General features: G+C 52.3%; 2 protein-coding genes across 7 annotated transcripts in view; one reads left to right on the forward strand and one right to left on the reverse strand.

Annotated features, from left to right (window-relative positions):
• Positions 1 to 1,499: 1,499 nt before the first annotated feature.
• AARS2 (alanyl-tRNA synthetase 2, mitochondrial) lies at positions 1,500 to 12,736 on the reverse strand. Its single transcript, XM_024558019.3, has 22 exons — positions 12,470 to 12,736; positions 11,437 to 11,628; positions 10,754 to 10,899; positions 10,389 to 10,556; positions 10,080 to 10,224; positions 8,564 to 8,709; positions 8,264 to 8,372; positions 7,833 to 7,871; positions 7,633 to 7,744; positions 7,004 to 7,137; positions 6,411 to 6,555; positions 5,983 to 6,155; positions 5,749 to 5,862; positions 5,505 to 5,645; positions 4,676 to 4,813; positions 4,487 to 4,596; positions 4,229 to 4,337; positions 3,849 to 3,971; positions 3,500 to 3,610; positions 2,857 to 2,940; positions 2,635 to 2,745; positions 1,500 to 2,199 (listed from the first exon to the last, which is right to left on the reverse strand). Exons 1-22 carry the CDS (start codon positions 12,710 to 12,712, stop codon positions 2,035 to 2,037), a joined length of 2,958 nt encoding a protein of 985 aa, XP_024413787.2. The 5' UTR covers positions 12,713 to 12,736; the 3' UTR covers positions 1,500 to 2,034.
• The window catches only part of SPATS1 (spermatogenesis associated serine rich 1), a 65,146-nt gene continuing 54,688 nt past the window's right edge, over positions 8,707 to 19,164 (forward strand). For 4 of the 6 annotated variants that reach the window (XM_053913772.2, XM_071219685.1, XM_071219687.1 and 1 more), the window contains exon 1: positions 8,707 to 8,891. In XM_053913772.2, coding sequence (XP_053769747.1) covers positions 8,770 to 8,891 — 122 coding nt within the window. In that variant the 5' untranslated portion in view covers positions 8,707 to 8,769. Of the gene's footprint in view, positions 8,892 to 9,961; positions 10,113 to 10,853; positions 10,936 to 19,164 lie in introns of those variants that run through there. The other 2 variants (XM_053913774.2, XM_053913775.2) reach the window with 2 other exon arrangements.

The following is a 19,164-nucleotide window of genomic DNA, read 5'->3' on the forward strand; positions in this document are numbered from 1 at the left end:
CAGAGGGACAGGATGTGGTGTCCCGAGGGGCACGGGTGACCAACTTCACTAGGAAGAAAAAGAAATTGTCCTTCAGGAGGCACGAGGCAACCAGGGTGGTGGGACGTTTCACAGGGAGGCAAGTTTAGCTTTGATTTCGGCTGCGCCGACGCCGATGCATTTCCGACGTGTGGCTGCTCATGCACACACGCAGGGGGCAGATCTCTTTCGGGTGGGTTGTCAACTGCGTGGGTGGTTGGCACGCCTAACCCCCATGTTCCTCAAGGAAAAACTACCAGCTGGTTACTCTGGATGAGTTAACATCTTAGAAGCTCAATGAACTCATGAGTAAAGTAAGGGTACCATGCTTCACCTTGGCGTCCACGTGTAAAAAGCCGGACCTTTGGAGAGCGCCAACCACCAAGGCTGCTGCAGTTGCCAGGATTTTGAGGTCAGGCTTTGCACCTCCAGAGCTGAGCAAATGGTCAGGGCTGGGCACGAGGGTTCAGGTCCCTTTCAAACCTTTAGCAGTGATTTACCAACAAATCACGGGTGCCTCAAAAGAATGAGAAATCATGCAGGGAAAAACGCTGGGAGGGTCTGCTCTGCTCTGATAATTTTAATTAAACAGCTCCAGAACTTGGTAGCCAGGGAGCCTTTGACTCGAAGATGGGTCCCCTGAGGTCCTTTCCTTCCGGTAACAACAGGGATTTTGGAACAGAGGCGGAGCTACAGCTTCTGACTGGGTCCTGGATAAATTCCTTCTGGTGGGGAAGGGCTGTCCTCTATCCCTCAGCTCCTTCCCGCTCCGATCTGCCGGTTTTCAGCTTCAGTGCGGAATGCGGCAGGTGCTGTGCAACTTGTTTTTAAAGAACAGCGTTGCTCTGGTTCCTGCTTTGTCCCCATCACCTGGCATTCTCCCCAGCTCACTGTGCCCGCCCTCCTCCCCGTCTGCGCCTTTGCACTGGCTGTTCCCTCAGCCTGGACAGCTCTTCCCGCAAATGCCACCTCTCAGTGAGGAAATACCACCACCCCACTGTCCCGATCCTGCCTGCTCTTTCTTCAGACCTCATCACTGGCTGACAACTTCTTTCTTTATTGCTTCCTTCCCACTAGAAGCTCCACAAGGACAGGAAGTTTTGTCTGGTTCTCTCCACCTTCCCAGCAACTGACCGGTACCTGTGACTCATTTTATCAACCGATCACCAGGGCCCTCAGTAAGACAAGTCACTGATAAAGGACTAAGTGACACAGAGGATCCACCCTGCTATAATGACTTTCACATGACAGTTCTGGGTCTTGGGGGCCGGGGAGGCCTTTGTGGGTGCCAGAGCAGGCTGGCACAGAGAGCCCGGCAGAGCATTTGTGGCCGTGAAGATGGGTCTCATGTGGACGCCTGGGCAGCCTTTCAGCCCAGCGCGAGGGGTCGGATTGCTGAGGGAGCACCCATACCAGACTGCTGGGAGGGGAAAGCCTGATCTTTTTTTAAGGAAAAAAACCTTCAGAACTTCCTCTCCTTTGGGAAATACTTTTTATTTCTAAAATATTTTATTTATTTATTTTTGGAGGGGGTGGAAGGCAGGGAAAGAGAGGGAAAGAAGCATCAATGTGTGGTTGCTTCTCGCACACCCCCAACTGGGGTCCCTGCCCGCAACCCAGGCATGTGCCCTGACTGGGAATCGGACCAGTGACCCTTTGGTTCACAGGCCGGCACTCACTCCGCTGAGCCACACCAGCCAGGGTGGGGTAAATACTTTTTAATGAGCAGTCACAGCTAGGACAGCCCAAGTTTTCACATGCACCTAGTGTGGTGTCTCTGGCCCCACCTCTGACTTGGCCGGCCCACATCTCGTGTCCATGCAGGACCAGCCCAGGCCGGCCCTCTTCAGCTCAGCTGCTTGGCCTCTGGCCTCTAGTCCTCCCTTTCGGCCTCCAGGGGGATTCTGCTGGTTCCTTCAGGAAGTTGTATTTGACTGGTTCTCCCCACAGTCAGCAACTGACCCATATCTGTCACTGGCCTTTCTGCTGTCTCTTTAGTCTGTGTGAGTCCCTGGGTCAGAGCTGGTGGAGGGCGTAGGCTCGGGCTGTACTGAGGGCAGCTTCCAGGTCAGCGGTGCTTCCGGTGCCCTGGGCAACCACTGGAGAGCCCCAGGCCTTGCCCCCCATGTAGCTGCACACAGCCAGCGCCCAGGCCTCTGCTGTGAAAGCTGGTGTGGGACTCTGGGGATAGAAACAGAAGGGACGGCAATGCAGAGCTGCCCTCCCTGCCACCATCCACTCAACGGACCCTCAAGAGTGGAGTCATGGTGACTGGCATGCCCTGCCCAGCCAGGCACATCGTGGGGCGAGTGGGGTGAAGACAGGTGAGGGCCGGGCTGGGAATGCGTACGGAGGGTGGTGAATGTCTGCTACTTGTTTGCAAGGGATGTGCAACCTGCAGTGGGAGGCTGGTAATTAGGGAATCTCATGGTATACTGTGGTGGGGTTGTCTGGTGGTTAGGGACAAGGGGGTGACCCTATCTATGTCCTGGAGTGTCCTCATGGGTCACCTCCACCCAGCCTTGGCTCCCGCGTCTGGGAGGAATAAAGGGAGTGGAATCAGAGAGCTGGACCAGGAGATGGGTGGGGTGGGGGCTGCTCTCCCACTTCCCTCACCTGGGCCACCTGACAGGCACACAACACACGCCCCAGGGGCTGGGGGCTGAGTAGCAGCACGGACGTGCTGGGCACTTGCTCACACAGCTGCCGGACCACCTTCACCAGCACCTGGGCAAGGGAGGGCAGATGGCGGCCGCATAGCCCCTAGACTCCCAGGTACCTCCCTGTCGGGACTTCCCCCTCCCCAGACCAGGGGCCACCCCCGACCCCGATACTCACTGAGAGGGACTCAGTGGAAACTGTGTCCACGATCAGGGGCCCCTTGGAGTGCCGCTGCAGCAGCTCCTGGGCTTTCTGTGCAGCCTGTGGGGTAGGAAGGACAGCACAGGGGTCAAGCTGGAAGAAAACTGGCCCCCACTTCTGAACTGAACCCCAGTCCAGAAATCCCCTCCCTCAGCAAAAGTCTTTAGCTTTGAGCAGAAGGGCCAGGGGTTCTGCCTAGAATGGCCTCCTTTTTTTGGGTCCCACCTGGTCCTTCCTCTCCTCCCTCACCTCCTCCCTTTCATCTTAGCTCCAGGCCCCGACAAACAGGTCAATGAAGGTGGAAGGACTAAGGACAGATGGAGGAGCAGGGGCAGGAGGAGGGAGAAATGCACAGTCAAGGAGTAATTAGGACTGAATGGAATAATCAGTTAGCTTCCTGGAGGGAGAGCCTGAACCAAACTTGGGTGTTGGGAAGACACAGTTTGGCAGAGAGAAGTGGGGGCCTGGTGATGGTGCCCAGTGGGCAGGAGAGGGAGCTGATACCCACCCCCACCCTCACACCAGGCCTTGAGGCTTTTCTGTGCTCACACTAGAGCGTTTCTGACCCTTGTTTGGTGTGCCCGGTATCTGCCCCCACGGGTGCAGCCGCCCCTCCTACCTGCCTCACTTCCAGCTTCCGGACGGCAGTGTTGGCACGCCGCTGCAGCACCTTCAGTGTGGCCTGCAGCGCCCGCCGCTGCCACTGGGGCATCACAGCAGTGTCCACAGCCTAGGGCCGGAAGCAGTGTGTCAGCCCCACCCCTCCCGGAGCCACAGTCCCTGAGGCAGGGTCCAGCAGGGCCAGGGAAGAGACCACACCCACCACATCCCCACCACAGACAAACAACAAACATCTAGTCCAGCTGCAGTCCAACAGGAATTCTGGGAGAGACTGGAAGGGCCCAGGGAGGCATGGGGAAGGGCACAGTATAAGGACAAGGGTGTGTGTACGTGTACACAGCCCTCACATCAGTGAGTCGTCCCACGTCCTTGGACAGCCGCTGAGCCTCCACCACATCCCGGCTGCCCCGACTCAGCCGCTCTGTGGCTGCTTCCACCTCCTGGGCCAGCCTCTGGCCCACTTCTCGCGCCTGCAGGGAGGGAACAGGATGGTCAGGGCTGCTCAGCTTACTTTCAAGGCTCTCAACCTATTGCTGCTCTGGGCCAAATTAGACATATTTAACAATCAGGACCCATGAAGGCACCAAATAATCACAACAGATGCTAGCAGTGCACGTGTGGAAACACTGGTCCTGCGGCCGGGCATCCCCGGCCTGAGAGTATCAGCTGTATGCGCCCCCTGCCCCTCATCCACTCAGAGCTTCCCAGGCCCTGCTGGCGTGCTGACCTGCTGGGCCTGCTCCCCAGTGATGGCCAGCAGGCGGGTGGTGCCCTTGGAAAGTTGGCGCTCCCCGATGATGACCAGGTCCCCTACAGCCCCCGTGCGCAGGAGGTGCCTATGGGCACAGGGAGAGAGTAGGAAGTCTGGGGGATTATGGGAGGGAAAAGAACAGCCTGAACTCTGAACCAGGGTCTGGTGGCTCCAAAGACCAAGGCAGGGTGAGGGTCCAGCCCCAGGCCAGGGCAGGTAGAAGGGGAGACTCACGTCCCACAGCACAGTTCCACTGAAGTCTGCAGGGCAGCTTGAGAGGCTGGGTCCAGTGCACGGGCCACAGGCACCCCCACTGACACCACCCGCACTGGGTCTGGGTAGACCTGTGGGTGAGAGGGGACAAGTCTGTTAACTGGCCTGTGGGGGAAGGTGATCTCCACTATGGGGGCTCCCCCAACTCACCTCATCCAGACAGTGAAGGCCAGGGACATGTGCGGTGTGTGCCAGGGCTACCTCCTCCGTGTACACGGCCTCATCCTGCCTCACAGCCTCCTGCACAGCGCTCTCCACTGCCTGGAGCTGCTCTGGGGTCAGCGGGGCCTGGTGGGGTGGGAGGAAAAAGGACAGACCGACAGGCAATCAGCCCCATGCCTGCAAAGGATGCATTAAGAGGCAGTCACTAAGGAAGGTATAAGCGGGATAAACGGTAATGGAAAATACAAACGAAAAAAGCAGTCCTTGTTCACTGAACTACCCCAGGGTTCTACAACACTGGCTAGCATATATCAGGTGCTTAACGAGTATGTGTGGAGCAAACAATTCCCTTCCTTAGAAAGCTACCTGGAAGTGGGCCTACTGGAAGCTGCAGTCCTTTCATCAGGTGTTAAAAGTTGGGGGAGAAACAGAAAATGGAGGCTCTGTACTCAGGCGGCTTACAACAGGGCAGCCCAGTGGGAGAGAGGTCGGAGGGGGATGCGGGGACAAGGCGCAGGCAGGTGGAATGGGGCTTAGTCAGTGAGTGCTTCCTGGAGAGTACTGAGCAGATGAGCAAGAGGAGGAGGGAAACAGTGTGGCAGGGAAGGGAGAGGGCAGCTCCTTTGCGTGACAACAGCTCGGGTGACAGCAGGAACAAGGAAGATGGGTGGTTGGAGGCAAAGCGAGGGCTCCAGCACTGTCTAGCCAATCCCTTCCTGATGGGAAGACACCCACCCAGGTTCCCACAGGGACTGGCTGGACTCCCCACTCTGAGCCTGCTGCCCGCTTGAAGCCTGTCTTTCTGTGCCTGGCTCACCTGGGTGGCCACGTCAAAGCGCAGCCGCTCGGGACTGAGATGGGAGCCTCGCTGCTCTGTGCCAGGGCCCAGAGATTGCCGCAGTGCCCAGTTTAGCAGGTGAGTGGCTGTGTGCTTCTCCATGCAGCCCAGACGCCAGGCCTGAAATGCTTTTGTCACCCAGTGTCCTGGGTGACAGGAGGGCGTGGAGAGAGTAAAGGGGCTACAAGGTGTCAAGAACAGCTGGGGTGGGATTCTTCCTTACCTCATCCACGTGCAACTGCACCGGGTCCCCCACCTTCAGGTGCTCAGGGGCCACAGCCTCATGGAGGATGAAGCCTCCACAGACCTGGGCCCGGGCCACGGGGAACAGCACATCCTAGGGGAGGTCAGGGACCAAGGCACTGGAGTGACTGCCTGTAGCCTTTCCCTCCCCTTGGCTACCTTTCTGGCTCAGGTCTGCCTCCTGCAGAATTTAGCCTCTGTGTGGGGGACTCACCTGCTGCTCCAGCCGCACCAGGTAGCCTCGGTCTGAAGCCTGACCCCCTTGCTCAGCATAGAAGTTGGTCCTGTCTAAGAGGAGGCCACAGCGCTGGCCTTCCCCCACAGAGGCCACGGCTCTTCCGTCCTCTGTATACAGCTGGAGCACCTGGGCCTCGCAGGGGCCAAACTCTGCCAGGGCGAAGAATGGCTATCAGTGGTAGACAGCAGTTAAAGATGTACATGAGTGTGGGTCTGTGCTTTACTTGAAGCCAAAAGGCACCTGGCAGGGAGAGGGGTGCGTAGGGGTGGTGCACACCCGCAGGCCCAGCTGAGGGCCGCAGAGACCCCTGGTGGCTACCCTGGGGAATGCATGGGGCAACCATCTGCCTGTCCCAACCACAGCCAGGCAAGCTTGTGGCCACCTGCCTCAGTCCAGGCTCTCACCATAACTCCCGCTGGGGAGAAGGCAGTAGTTGTACTTGGGGCTGTCATCAGTTGGAGGCACACCACGGCGCTGCAGCTCCCCCAGTGCATGGATGTCAAGCCTCAGTCCCTGCTCCTCAATTGGCTCAGCCTGCTGGGCCCGGTGCTACAGGATGGGCATATGCATGTGTGTGTACATGTGTGTATGGAAAGCGTGCATGGATAGTACAACAGACTGAGGCCTCTGCAGAGCCCTGTCCCTGCCACACCGCCCTGTGGACCTGCATCCCCTCTGGAATAAGTGCCCAGGGCTTGGCTTGGTGCTAGAGATCTGGGTTGGCTGGTGAACCACCTGTCGCAAAGGGTCTCAGGGTCAGGCCTCCCTCACCCCATTCTGCCCCTGGAGGCGTGTCCTAGGGTACTGTGCAGGCCCCTCCCCTTCTGCTCCTCTGTTTAGCCCACGGCACGAGTGTTCCTCCCCAAGGGCTGTGCGAAGGACAGACCCCACCTCAGCCCTGTTTCCCTCAATAGCTGCAGCTCCTCCCCCAGGAACTCAGGGCTGGGGAGTGGGCTGACTGTCCCAAAAGAACCCTGGCAGGGCGCCCAGCTTGTACCTGGGCTTCCTCCTGGGCCAGCCGTGCCAGCCCAGCCGAGTCCAGCTGCACCCCCTTCTCCTCCAGCATCAGCTCTACCAGGTCCAGGGGGAGCCCCAGGTCCCCAGACATGGACAAGGACCAGGCCACTTCGGCTTTTTGGAAGGAAGACAAGGGGTTTTGAGTGGGAAGAGGCAGCGTGGGGAGGGGTATAAGGGAGAAGGGCCAGGGCTTTTCCAACCACACCAGGTGCCAAACACAAGTGCCCTCTCCCCACACTGGGTTGGCCCAGGACAGGGGTCGGCCCAGGACAGGGGTCACCTTCAGGCTTCATGCTCAAAGGCCAGAGCTGGCAGGTGGCAACTGTCATTTCAGAGGAGGAGAGAGGCTCATTCTAGGCCTAAAGCCAGCCCTGGAAAGCAGAGACTGAAGCAGGGCCAGCTGGGCAGAGAGGAAGTGGGGAAATGGGGAGAAGCAGGGTGGTGTTCCCACAACAGAGAAGAGGTCTTGGTGTTGGAAAGAGTATAGGAAGAAGGACATGGGAGGAAGAGGGGGTGGATATGAGGCACAGCCCTGGCCCAGAGTGTCCTCCTCGGCCTGCCCTGGCTTGCTGAAGTGAGGCTCTCGTGACTCACGAGGCACCCACTCACCAGGGAAGACATCAGAAGGCCCCAGGCGCCTCAGGGTCCGGTCGATGATTCGCCGACCCCGCTGCAGGGAGGCCAGGAAGGCTGCCTCATCCTCTGACACCAGGTTGGCTATCTGAACCAGGGATGGGACAGGACTGGAGGGAGAGCCTCTCTCTCCCACTCTCTTGTCAGCCTGTCCCTCCCCTATCCAAATCTAGTACCTGGGCTGAGTTCTTCTGTAGTTCCGGATAAGTGTCTCCCTGGGGGAGGTAGAGAGGGCTGAGGAGGTGTGAAAGGCAACCAGTCTGCTCTCTACCTCTGCCCTCCAGGCCGCCCTGAGGACAGCTGTCCTGGAGGCTCAGATGGGCTGATGGACATGGGGAGGGACCCAAATGGAAAATCAATTTCCACATGGGGTGGGGACACAGGCAGAGGGGATCCCAAGGTCAAAGGTTCATCAGCTGGGCAAGGAGGCCTCCTGAGGGCTCCCCACTTTTTGGAAGCAATCCCAGCTTTCTCAGCTTGCTGACAGGACATTGGGGTGGACATTTAGGGTGGCGGCGAGCACAGGCTGGGGGCACTGCATGGGCTCAGCAGTAGATGCCCCAAGTGCCCAGGGAGGCCCAGAGGAGTGAGGCGGCTCTGCCCTTACCAGTGTCTCCACCACTACAGGCACAAGGCTGCCTAGGAAGCCAGGTGGTGCCCGCAACACCTCTGTGGAGAACCGCACTGCCCGACGGAGGATCCGACGAAGAACCAGCCTAGAGGGGTTCAGAACCTGGCCATGAATCTCTAGCAGGAGGCAAGGTCCAGTATATGCTCCTACCCCAAAGCCCTCTCCCTTCCCCGGCTCCTCATGCCACCTCAGCCTGACCCACCTCTCTCCTGTTCTCCCCTCTCCCCTGCAAGCCCCAGCTGCACCTCCCCCTCTCTGTAGAACTTCCAGACTCACGGGGCGCCTGCCATTCCAGTGGAGACACCATCAGCGATGCAGACGCTGAGTGTGCGAATGTGATCAGCCACGACGCGGTATGCCATGTCTGTGCGGCCCTCGTCGGCTGCCCCTACCCGGCCCAAGTAAGCGGGTGCCCCGCAACCCTGGGAAGCAGGAGAGAAAGAGACACGGCTGCTGGCCCTGCCTGACCTGGCCTAGGTGGGATGCTATTCAGTGCCCTTAAAGTTGACTACATCTGGAATGACCTGGCTGGAGAAGTTTTAGAGATGGATGGGAGTCAGACCCTGCCCTCAAGGGCCCACCTTCACACTAACAATCATCACAGGTGAGATCATTCACTGAATTTCTACCATAGAACTGTGTGGGTGTTTGGACGACATGACATCTAACCCCTAAAACATCCTCTTCTGGGAGGTATTACTATGCTCACTTTAAGAGGAAACAGAGGCTCAGGGGATCTAAGCGCCACAAGGCCACACACAACTCAGGAGCAGATCTGAGATCTGAACCAGGCCTGTCCGCCTCCAGGGCTCTCTGCTGCCCCCACCTGTCTCTGCAGGCTTTGTGCGGGGCAGAGAGGCTCGGTGTAAGCTGTGTAGGTGTGTGAGCTCCAGAGCAGAGTGCTAGGTTCATGCAGCCCCAGTCCTGTCTCTTCCCCAAGCTGCCCCCCTCAATAAACAGTCCTGCCATTCAGCCCATTGCTCAAGTCAAACACTTGGGAACCAGTCTTTTCCTTCCCCTCTCCATCCACTCCACTAGTGGGGCCTTTGCTTCTACCCCCATGAGACCTCTCAAATCAATCTACTTTTCTCCACTTCCACTACTACCAGCCTATGCCATACCCTACTGTTTATTCCCTGGACTAGGAAATAGCCTCCCAGTTGGTTTCTCAGCTTCTACTCTTGTCTCCATCCAGCCCATCCTCCACACAACAAAAGGAACGGCCTTTTAAAGTGTCAGTGAGATCACGCTCCTCTCCACTCAGAGCCCCGCTCACCGCACTTAAGACTAAAAGCCCCAACTGGGACTTCTAGATCCCACAAGACTGGACGCTAGCAATCCTTCCCTTTTCTGTGCACATGCTGCTTTGCAGTGTGACTTCACAGTTGCTTTCCATCAAGGAAAGCATGTCTTGAATCTCGGCTAGCCTGTGACTTGCTTTGGTCAACAAAATGTGGTAGAAATGACACTGTTCTGAGCCTAGGCTTCAAGAGGCCTTGTGTGCGTCTGTTCTCCTTGTAACCTTGCTGAGCTGGGATGTGAAGAAGTGCAAGCTAGCCTGCTGGAGGATGACAGACACATGGCCTGGTCATCCCCACTGCCCCAAAACAGCCAGCCAACTCCTAGAAGTACAGCTGCCACCATTTTCCTGACTGCTACCTTTTTCACTTCCAGCCAGGGATTTTCCTCCTGCCTTCGTGCCCCATTACCTGTTCGGTTGCATGAAGACCAGATTCCAAAAGCACTGGTGATGAGGCCAGAGAGGCTTCTGGAAGGGAAGAGGCACGCTCACCTGGTGTATAGCGTTGAGCAGCGGGGAAAAGAGGTCAGTGTCGTAGGTGGAGTGTCTGCCTTGCAGCACAGCTACCAGCCTTTCCAGGCCCATTCCCGTGTCCACGTGCCGCTGGGGCAGGGGCTGCAGACTTCCATCTGCCTCTCTGGCCAGGGAAGGTGTGCAAGGTGAGGCCCCACACAGGATTACAGGTGTGAGGCAGATGCTCAAGCGGAGTAGAGGGATGAGGAAGGGTTCAAGGAGGCTGACAGTTCAAGGGAGGGTTCATGTCCAGCCAGACATTTTCCTCCTGCTTCAGCACCCCATTACCTGTTATATTGCATGAAGACCAGATTCCAAAGCTCCACCAGCTGGGGGGTTCCTACCCCACCAGCCAGGTCATAGTGGATCTCAGTACAGGGCCCACAAGGGCCAGTATCCCCCATCTCCCAGAAGTTCTCTTGTGGTCCAAAGGAAAGCACATGGCTGGCAGGCACCCTAGAAAGAAAGCAAGGCAGGTGGTGGGGAGACAGACAAACCCAGAAGCTGGACTCTCTCTGCCATGAGAGCCTCTCCATTAGGCTCAGCAAAAGGAGGAGCAGGACTAAGCCCACGGTCTCCCGGGATATGCGGATAGGCTCTATTTTCCAGGCCTCCTGCCCTCCAGGAATGAACGTTAGGGAGGGTGAACTTACCCTAAGCTGAGCCAGATGTCCCTGCTCTCTAGGTCTGGGTCCAACCCTGCCTTGGGGTCACCACCGAAGTAGGAGACCCAGAGCCTGTCCTCAGGGATCCCGTAGACCCGAGTCAGCAGTTCCCAGGCCATGCTGCAAGCCTCCTCCTGCAGTTGAAACCCACATGGGGTGGGAAGAAGAAGGTAGGTGAGAAGAAAGCCCCACTGAAGCGTTAATCAAACCACATGAGTTCAGCCCTCAGCTTAAGACAAAACTATTTCCACTGTCCACCCTGTTTCTAAAATAAGCCATGATCATTTCTACTCTGAGTTTTTCTCTGCCCAGAAAGCTTCCTTCCTCCTTTCATTTAAGTCCCACCTTCTCCATGAAATCCTCTAACCCGTCTAGCCTGGGATGATTTTTAACTCTTGCATTTGAGTATTACTGTCTATTTATTCATACAACAATTATTGACCAGCCACGAGGCAGGAGGCACAGTCCTGGCCATCAAGGAGCTTACAAGCCAAGGAGCTTAGTAGGAAATGAGACACATTCCTATTATATATGTTCATCTTGCACTTTGCCTGTGTCTGGTATGAGGTCCTGCCTAAGCAGACTCTAGGAGTGGAGAGAAAACTAACCTTAACCCCCTTCTTGGTTGACTGCTGACCCTTCCCTAACTCCAGGACTTTCTGGAGACTCACCTTAAAATATTCACCCCCAAATGCCCAATTGCCAAGCATCTCAAAGAAGGTATGATGGGAAAGGTCTCGGCCCACATCCTCTAGGTCGCTGTGGCGTCCTCCAGCCCTCACACATTTCTGGCTGTTGGCCACACGTCGGAAGCCTGCCATCTCACTCCGTGGATCCACAGTGCCCAGGAAGATAGGCTTGAACTGGAACATGTGAAGAAGGGGGAAAGGATATGCCCGTCCCTCATCAGAACAGAAATGTGGGCAGTGAGGACACAGATGGCTGTTTAGGCTGAAGGCTGACTGTGCCCCTGAGAGTGCAGTGTGGTCTTGGGCAAGGGGGCAACCTGGGAGCCTCAGGGCACCCATCTCTGGTGTGCGGGGGACTGACAAGGGGAATATAAATCATGAAACAGCAGTCCTCTGCTAGTGAGATAGGCAAGATAAAAGGAGGAGGGATGTGTTGGTGGTTTGAAATAGGGCAATGAATGGCTACATCCTCCACCTCAGCTTCTTCAATCACACCCACTAACTATAGGCTACAAAACAGACCACAGGGTACTTACTACTGGGCATACCTTACAATGTCAGTATTTAATAGGGATCTTGGACAGCCTCTAGTCTTAATCAATTCCCCCTCTCCCACTCCTCCACCCATTTTACAGATGAAGACAACCAAGTCTAGGGAGGGGAAGTCGTGCTCAAAGACAAAGGTTTAGGGAACATAGTCTAGCATTTGGCATGTGCTCAATACCATAATCACGTAATGAATGAGTTATCTTTATTCAAAGAAGGAATAAATGAAGCCAGACTTTGTCCACCAGTTTACCCCCATGGGCCTCCACATCCCCCCATTCCTGGGCCTAAAACTCAATTCCAAACGAGAAGCATCCAGGTCGAGTCTTCCCCAAAACCTAGGTCGCGCCCCCAACCACTTAACCCAACCAGGGCCCTCTTTCCCCAGAAGCCACTGCTCCGCCCCGTTTCTTTGCCCAATCCCGTAGCGCCTTTCTCTCGCGAAAAAAATTACAAACTCCGCCCCTACCTGGTTCATGCCGGCATTGACGAAAAGTAAAGTGGGGTCGCCGCGGGGTCGCACGGAAGCAGACGGTACGAGCCGGTGGCCATGGCGGTCCCGAAAGAAGCTCAGGAAGGCGTCACGTACGGCCGTCGCTTGGGTTGGAGGGGGCTCGGATGAGAGCGGCCGTCGGCTGGGGCCCAGCCATGAGGGCGACCTTCGAATGGCCCGCCGCAGTCCACTGACTGCAGCTGCCACCGACGCCGCCATCTTAACTTGGGGCAGAGAAGTTACGGGGTCAAAGGGCACCGCGGGGATTAAACCGTAACGTGAGAAGGAAGCTGGCCGTTTCCTACAGCGGCTCCTCGTGGTGGGAGGACCCCAGGCAGCCTCTGCCGCCATTGTGGAAATGATTGTGGAGGGGACCCTTGTGGGAGTGTGAACGGCCTGGCACATTGTAGGCCCTTAATTCATTCGGCAGGAAGCAAATATTCATTGAGAGCCTGTTATGTGCCATACATTATTTTAGGCACTTAAGGTACGTTAGTAACAATTAACAAAAATCCCTGCCCCCAGAGACCTGTATTGTAGCAGTAATTGTTAATTTTATTACTTTTGCAAGGTTATATACAAATGGAGTTGCAGTGAACAGGCGTGGGTTCAGTTTCGAGTATGTGTGTGTGTGTGTGCGCGTTTGCAGACTGAGGGAAGAAGGCAAGAGTGCTGAGGGAGGTAATACCAGCATTCATTCAAGAGGCATTCAGCAAATTCATTGAATACCTGTTACACGCCCGGCACTCTTCCAGGTACTTGCTAGTTCCCAGTGTCCTTGACACTGGAAATAGCTGTTTTGTTTTTAGGGACTGAAGCAGACCCTTTAGAACAGGAGTCTAGCAGAGAGGCAGAAGCCAAACAGCATCTGCTCCATTATTAATTAATTAATAACATTTGGTCTTTTAATTTATTTGTCCGGATACTGGAGAGAATCCAGGACAAAGCCCTTGGCCGATAGCTGCAGAGATTTCTCTCTCTCCGAGCATCCCAGTGCCCCTTAGGGTTTTGTGGGTTTTGCTTTAGAGTAAGAGAGATACCTGTTCCATCTCCCCCTTCTGTGTTACTTTCCAGAGTGACAGCTGTGACCACGAGGCCCACCCAGGCCCTTGTGGGTGCAGCCCAGTGTCCTCACAGGGCTCCTCATGATACCCTCTGCTCTTGGTGTGGGCAATTAAACAGGTTGAGAAGAAAACTGCCAAGGCGAAAATCCAATGGGGGCAGAAGAGCCGAGGTTAGTGTGGTCACTTACAAGGCCGCAGCCATCAGCCGGGTCCTTTTGGCTGCCATTCTTTGGAGTTATTTGGGGACTTTAGAATCAGCTCCCTTGGGAAATCTGTAGTCTTTTTTGGACTCGAGTTTCTATAATGATAGTGAATTCTTAACTTTGTATTCTGATCTGTCCCATGATCCTCTGTTTCTTCCCTTGTCCTCGTAAAGGTGTTGTTTTGAAAGTGTGTTCTGCCTGTTTTGGTTTTTCCAGTGTTTTTGAAACAGGAACCTAAAGCTCGATGGGGATTTCCATGAGACTGATGATTTTGAGACAAGACTGTGAAATTCTTCCCCAAACTAAGATGGGAGTGTTTTGCTAGGGAAATCTAGCTGGGGCCTCTACCTCGTACTGATGTCAATTTTTTTTTTCTTCAGATTTTGCCCAGGCATGTTTTGCATTATAGTAGGAACTACATGTTTTTAGATTAATGTAGAACTAGTGTGGAGCCATGGATTTTTTTCAAACAGCTTTATTGAAATATAATTCATATACCATGCAACTCACCTATTTGAAGTGTGTAGTTTTGTGGCTTTTAGCACATTCATAGAATTGTCATCCATCACCACAATTAATTTTAGAACATTTTTCATTATCCCCAAAAGAAACCTCATACCTCTTATCCATTAACCTAATCCCCCAATCCCTCCCAGCCCCAGGCAACCACTAATCTACTCTCTGTCTCTATGGATTTGCCCATTCTGAACATTTCATATAAATGCAACCATACAATATATAGTCCTTTGTGACTGGCTTCTTTCACATAGCACAATGTTTTCAAAGTTCATCCATGTTGCCGCATGTCTCAAGGATTTTTAGAACTGTGTTTTTTGAGTTGTTTTCTGTTTGAAGAAGGGTTTTTTCCCTCATCTTACTGTTTTACCTTGCCATTAAAGAAATGATCGTTGTCTTTCCGTTGTGGTATTCCTTGACACGTCACTCTCTTTAATATTTCCCGGTGAAGCGCAGTGGTTCTCCTGGGACTGGGTGGGATGTGTCTATTCTGATTTGCCAGTCATCTGATGAGGAAGTTAAACTTGAGGTCTGCAGTTTCCCAAGATAGATGGAGATGGAAAGAACTTATGAGACTGGGGAGTCACTGATCTGGGAACTTCTCCCAGGAGTACTTACCCACTGACTTAGTAGGATTTTCATTTTGAAGTTTAAAATGCAAGTGGGGTCTATTTCCTGGGAGCTTGTTCAGCTGGACTTGGGTGCTGCCTTCCCTGGGTCTAGAATTACCCTTATTTTACTATTTGACTTAATTATCCTGCAGTTCCACGGTGCTCATTCTTTGGACTCTCTCTTTTCACGTTATTCATAAGAAGCAACACCCTTACTCTGGGGATGGAAATTGTCCTTCCTGATTTCCCCATCGGCTTTGACAGCAGGAACCTGAGGTCAATGATGCATTCTATCCTGGACTGAAGGTTAGAAGAGACACAAGGGAATTTTTACCCTTACTGAGTATAGAGAACTCAGCTTGGGGAACTTCCTTTTATAAATCATAAAGGCTATCTTTTAGTGTCTAGGTTAAAAGTTCAATCTAGTAGAGGTGTTCCTAGCCTGATGTATTTATACATGGCTTTGCCTTATCTGGATTGTAAAAGCAACACTTACCAAATGTTAGTAAGGATGGGGATCTCCTAGGATTTTGTTAAAAATGCAGACAGATTCAGTGGGTCTGGGTTGAGGTGGAAATTCTGTATTTCTAGCAGGCTCGTAGGTGATGCTGTTGCTGCTCCCCTAGTCCGCTAGACCACGCCTGGAGTAATTAGGGTGTGGTAGAGGACTTGTGGGAAGAGTCGGGACACACACTTTTGAGTGTGCTGAGGTGCTAGGGCTTAGGTGCCCCTGGCTTCTCCCTTTTCTACCAGAGCGGATGAATGGAGCTGAGAACTCCTTGTGCGCATGCGTGCTCACTCCCTTCAGCTCCACCTTGGGTGTTACGCGAGGTGGCAGGCCTGTCCACCTGTTGCTAAGAGACGCAGGAGTAGTGCAGGCCTGAGGCAGGGATGGAGAGCGGCTCCTGCGGGAACCCAGAGAGGGCATGGGGACTTAGATTGTGCAGCTCGAGGATGCGAACCTCCTGGGATCAGAAGTTGAAGGATTAGTGGACCCTCTCGGTTCGTAACGCTTGGGTTTATCCTCATGCAGTATTAAATGGTTACGTTTTAAGTGGTTATATAAGTACTACACAATATCCTCGATTTTGCTTGCTGGCCTGAAAAATCTAAAATCTGTACTATCTGGCTCATTGAAAAGAGTTTGCCAACCCTTGTGTTAAAGGTTTTAACAATATTTCCCCCCCCCCCAAATCACAATAAAACACAGATGTAGAAAAGTCAACCAAACTAAACGTATGGCTTAGTTGTTAGAAGGCAAACATCTTTGTATCCACCACCCAGGTCTGGAAAAGAACTTTGCAGCCACCCCAGGAGCCGTCCATGGACTCTGCCCACGCCCCAGCCTCCTTCCTCCTGGCAAAGGTGGCCACTCCCCCGACTTTCACAGTAATCACGACTTCGCCTGTCTTTATGGTTTTATCACTCATACATCTATCCTCAGATGTTACAGTTTTGTCTGTTCTTTTCAAAAGCTTAGTTGATATGCATTTTAAAACTTTTAATCTGTAGGTTCTCTCTTAGTCCCCTTCTTTTCCTTAAAGTGTATCTCTTGCAGAGCTAGGCCGAGAGAATGAGAGGATTATTGCAGTAGCAAAGATTTTAAGTATTTGGAGAGATGGAAAAATTCAGTACAAACTGGAGGAATAGGCCGTAGCCAGGAGCAGGGACGCTCCTTCCATTATAATAAGAGAGGGAAATGTGGATACAGATTGGCAGGTCAGTGCCGGTAGGTCTGGGAAGGTGAGGGAGTGCTCATCTTCGTGCATCTATTTCCTTAATGAATGAATATGCAGTGAGATGAAGAGATGAAATTGCTGTTTTGATAAAGAGAAGGAGTTTACTGGGAAGTCTAGTAATATTAGCTGACAGTGTCGGCCTCTCCTTTAAGATTGGAGGTCCTCTCTTTAAACCAAGACTGGTCAGCACAGTGGGATTTTTCACTATCCATGCTTCGGTGCTCAGAGCAGATGGATAAGGGGTGTAGTTAGTCTGGGGTTCTGCCATCTGAGTGATGGAGGGAGAAGCATGATGGAGGGGTAAGGGTGTTTGCAGAGAAATGGGTCAAGTCCTGGACCTTGCTCAGTATTTGAGTTCTAAATGCTATTCACGTAGGCACCCCTCTCACTTACTAGCCTTAGTTAGCAACATGCCTCACATTTTAAAATGCAGACTTTATACAAAGATGATATATATGATATGTGGCGACTCCCACTGTCTCTCCCTCCTTTGGAAGCTTTGTTACTTTAAGGCGGAGAAAAGAGACAATAGTCACTACTTTAGCAAGAGAAAATTTTGCTGACTTTTAATCAGAAACAATAGAGGTCAGAAGACAGTGGAAAGGCATTTTTAAAATGGTGGGGGAAATATCTGTCAACCCAGGATTCCTTGTCTAGCAGAAATATCTTTCAAGAATGAAGACAAAATTAAAATTTCAGATAACAACTAAGAGCTTATTGCCAGCAGACTGCTCCACAAGGAAATATTTCAGGCTGAAAGGAAATGCTACTGGATAGAAAGTTAAATCTTAGGTGAATGAAGAACACAGGAAATGATAACTGTGAATGAATATAAAAGGCTATCTTTTTTTCCTCAATTTATTTAAAACACATTGAACTGTTTAAAACAAAAGAATTTTGCAATTGTATATGTCTGCTTATTGCTCCTGTGCCTTATGTAATACATCATAAAGGATGAGGGGATGGTAAGTGGAACTTTATAGTTGCAAAGTTCTTACATTTTACATGAAGTATTATAATATTTACTCTAGGTATTCTCTGAAAAGTTAAAGATGTTTATTGTTATCCCTACAACAGTGGTTCTCAAAGTGTGGTACAGACTTTGGGGGTTCCCAAAACCCATTCAGGAAGTCTATGAGGTCCTTGCTTTTCGAGTTATATATCTATATGAACTTGGCTTTTCTTCATATATGCCAACCAACATAACACATCACAACAGATTGAATGCAGAAGTAGATGTGAGAACCCATTTGTCTTAAAAGACAGATGTTAAAGAGATTTGCAAAAATGTAAAACAGTGCCTCTCTTATTACTATTTTTTGAAAATAAGTTTTTCATAAAAAAATATTTATGTTGATGGACTTCTGGTCAAGATGGAGGCATAGGTAAACACAGCTCTCCTCTTCACACAACCACAGCAAAAATTGCAACTAGACTACAAAACAACTATTACTTAGAATCGTCAGAGAATCGAGCTGTATGGAAGTCTGACAACCAAGGAATTAAAGAAGTCACATTCTTCCAGATGGGTAGGAGCGGTGGAGATGTGAGTATAATGCAGAAAGGCTCAAAGATGTGGAACGAGCAGTCCATACCCGTGTGTGGTGAATAAAACTTGGGAGGGATCTCTTGGGAGTGAGGGATCCCAGCCCCACACCAGATCACCCAACCCAGGCTTCCAATGCCAGGAAGATAAGTTCCCATAACTTCTGGCTATAAAAATCAGTGGGGGTTGGGGCGGCAGAAGAAACTGTGGGAATCTCAGGAATATCCTCTTAAAGGGCCCACAATGGACTTAGGACTTATGCAGACTTACTCCCTCTGGGCTGCAGCACCAGGGCAGCAGCTGGAAGGCCGCCAGTGGCATATGGGGAGAAATTGAAGTGTCTGGTATTAGGGCAAGTGCCAGGGGATAGCTTCCTCCCAGACAAAACTCCAGAGGTCAGGGTGTGGAATTTTCCCCTTTCTGAGCCCTCCCCCATGCAGAGCTAAAGAGCAGTGGCACCATGTTGGAGACTCCATCAACCTAGTTCACATGGGTTGCTTTGCCCAGGTGATTTTTTTAATGCTGTTTTTAATAGACATACTTTAAAAAATATTTTATTTAGTTATTTTTAGAGAGTAGAGAAGGGAGTGAGATAGAGAGGGAGAGAAACATCAATGTGTGGTTGCCTCTTGTGCAGCCCCTACTGGGGCCTGGCCTGCACCCCAGGCATATGCTCTGACTGGGAATCGAACTGGCAACCCTTTGGTTCACAGGCCAGCACTCAATCCATTAAGCCACAGCAGCCAGGGCTGCCCAAGTGATTAATTAAAGCTCTGCCCCATCCTATTGTGCTTTTCTACAATAGGCCATGCTACTAAGACAGGGAGTCAAAGCTCTACCTAATATATAGAAACAAACACAGGGAGGCTGCCAAAATGAAGAGACAAAGAAATACGGCCCAAATGAAAGAACAGATCAAAACTGCAGAAAAAGAACTAAATAAAATGGAGATAAGCAGTGTAACAGATGCTGAGTTCAAAACACTGGTTATT

This window comes from Desmodus rotundus, chromosome 11 (assembly GCF_022682495.2).
Source record: "Desmodus rotundus isolate HL8 chromosome 11, HLdesRot8A.1, whole genome shotgun sequence".
Taxonomy (NCBI): domain Eukaryota; kingdom Metazoa; phylum Chordata; class Mammalia; order Chiroptera; family Phyllostomidae; genus Desmodus; species Desmodus rotundus.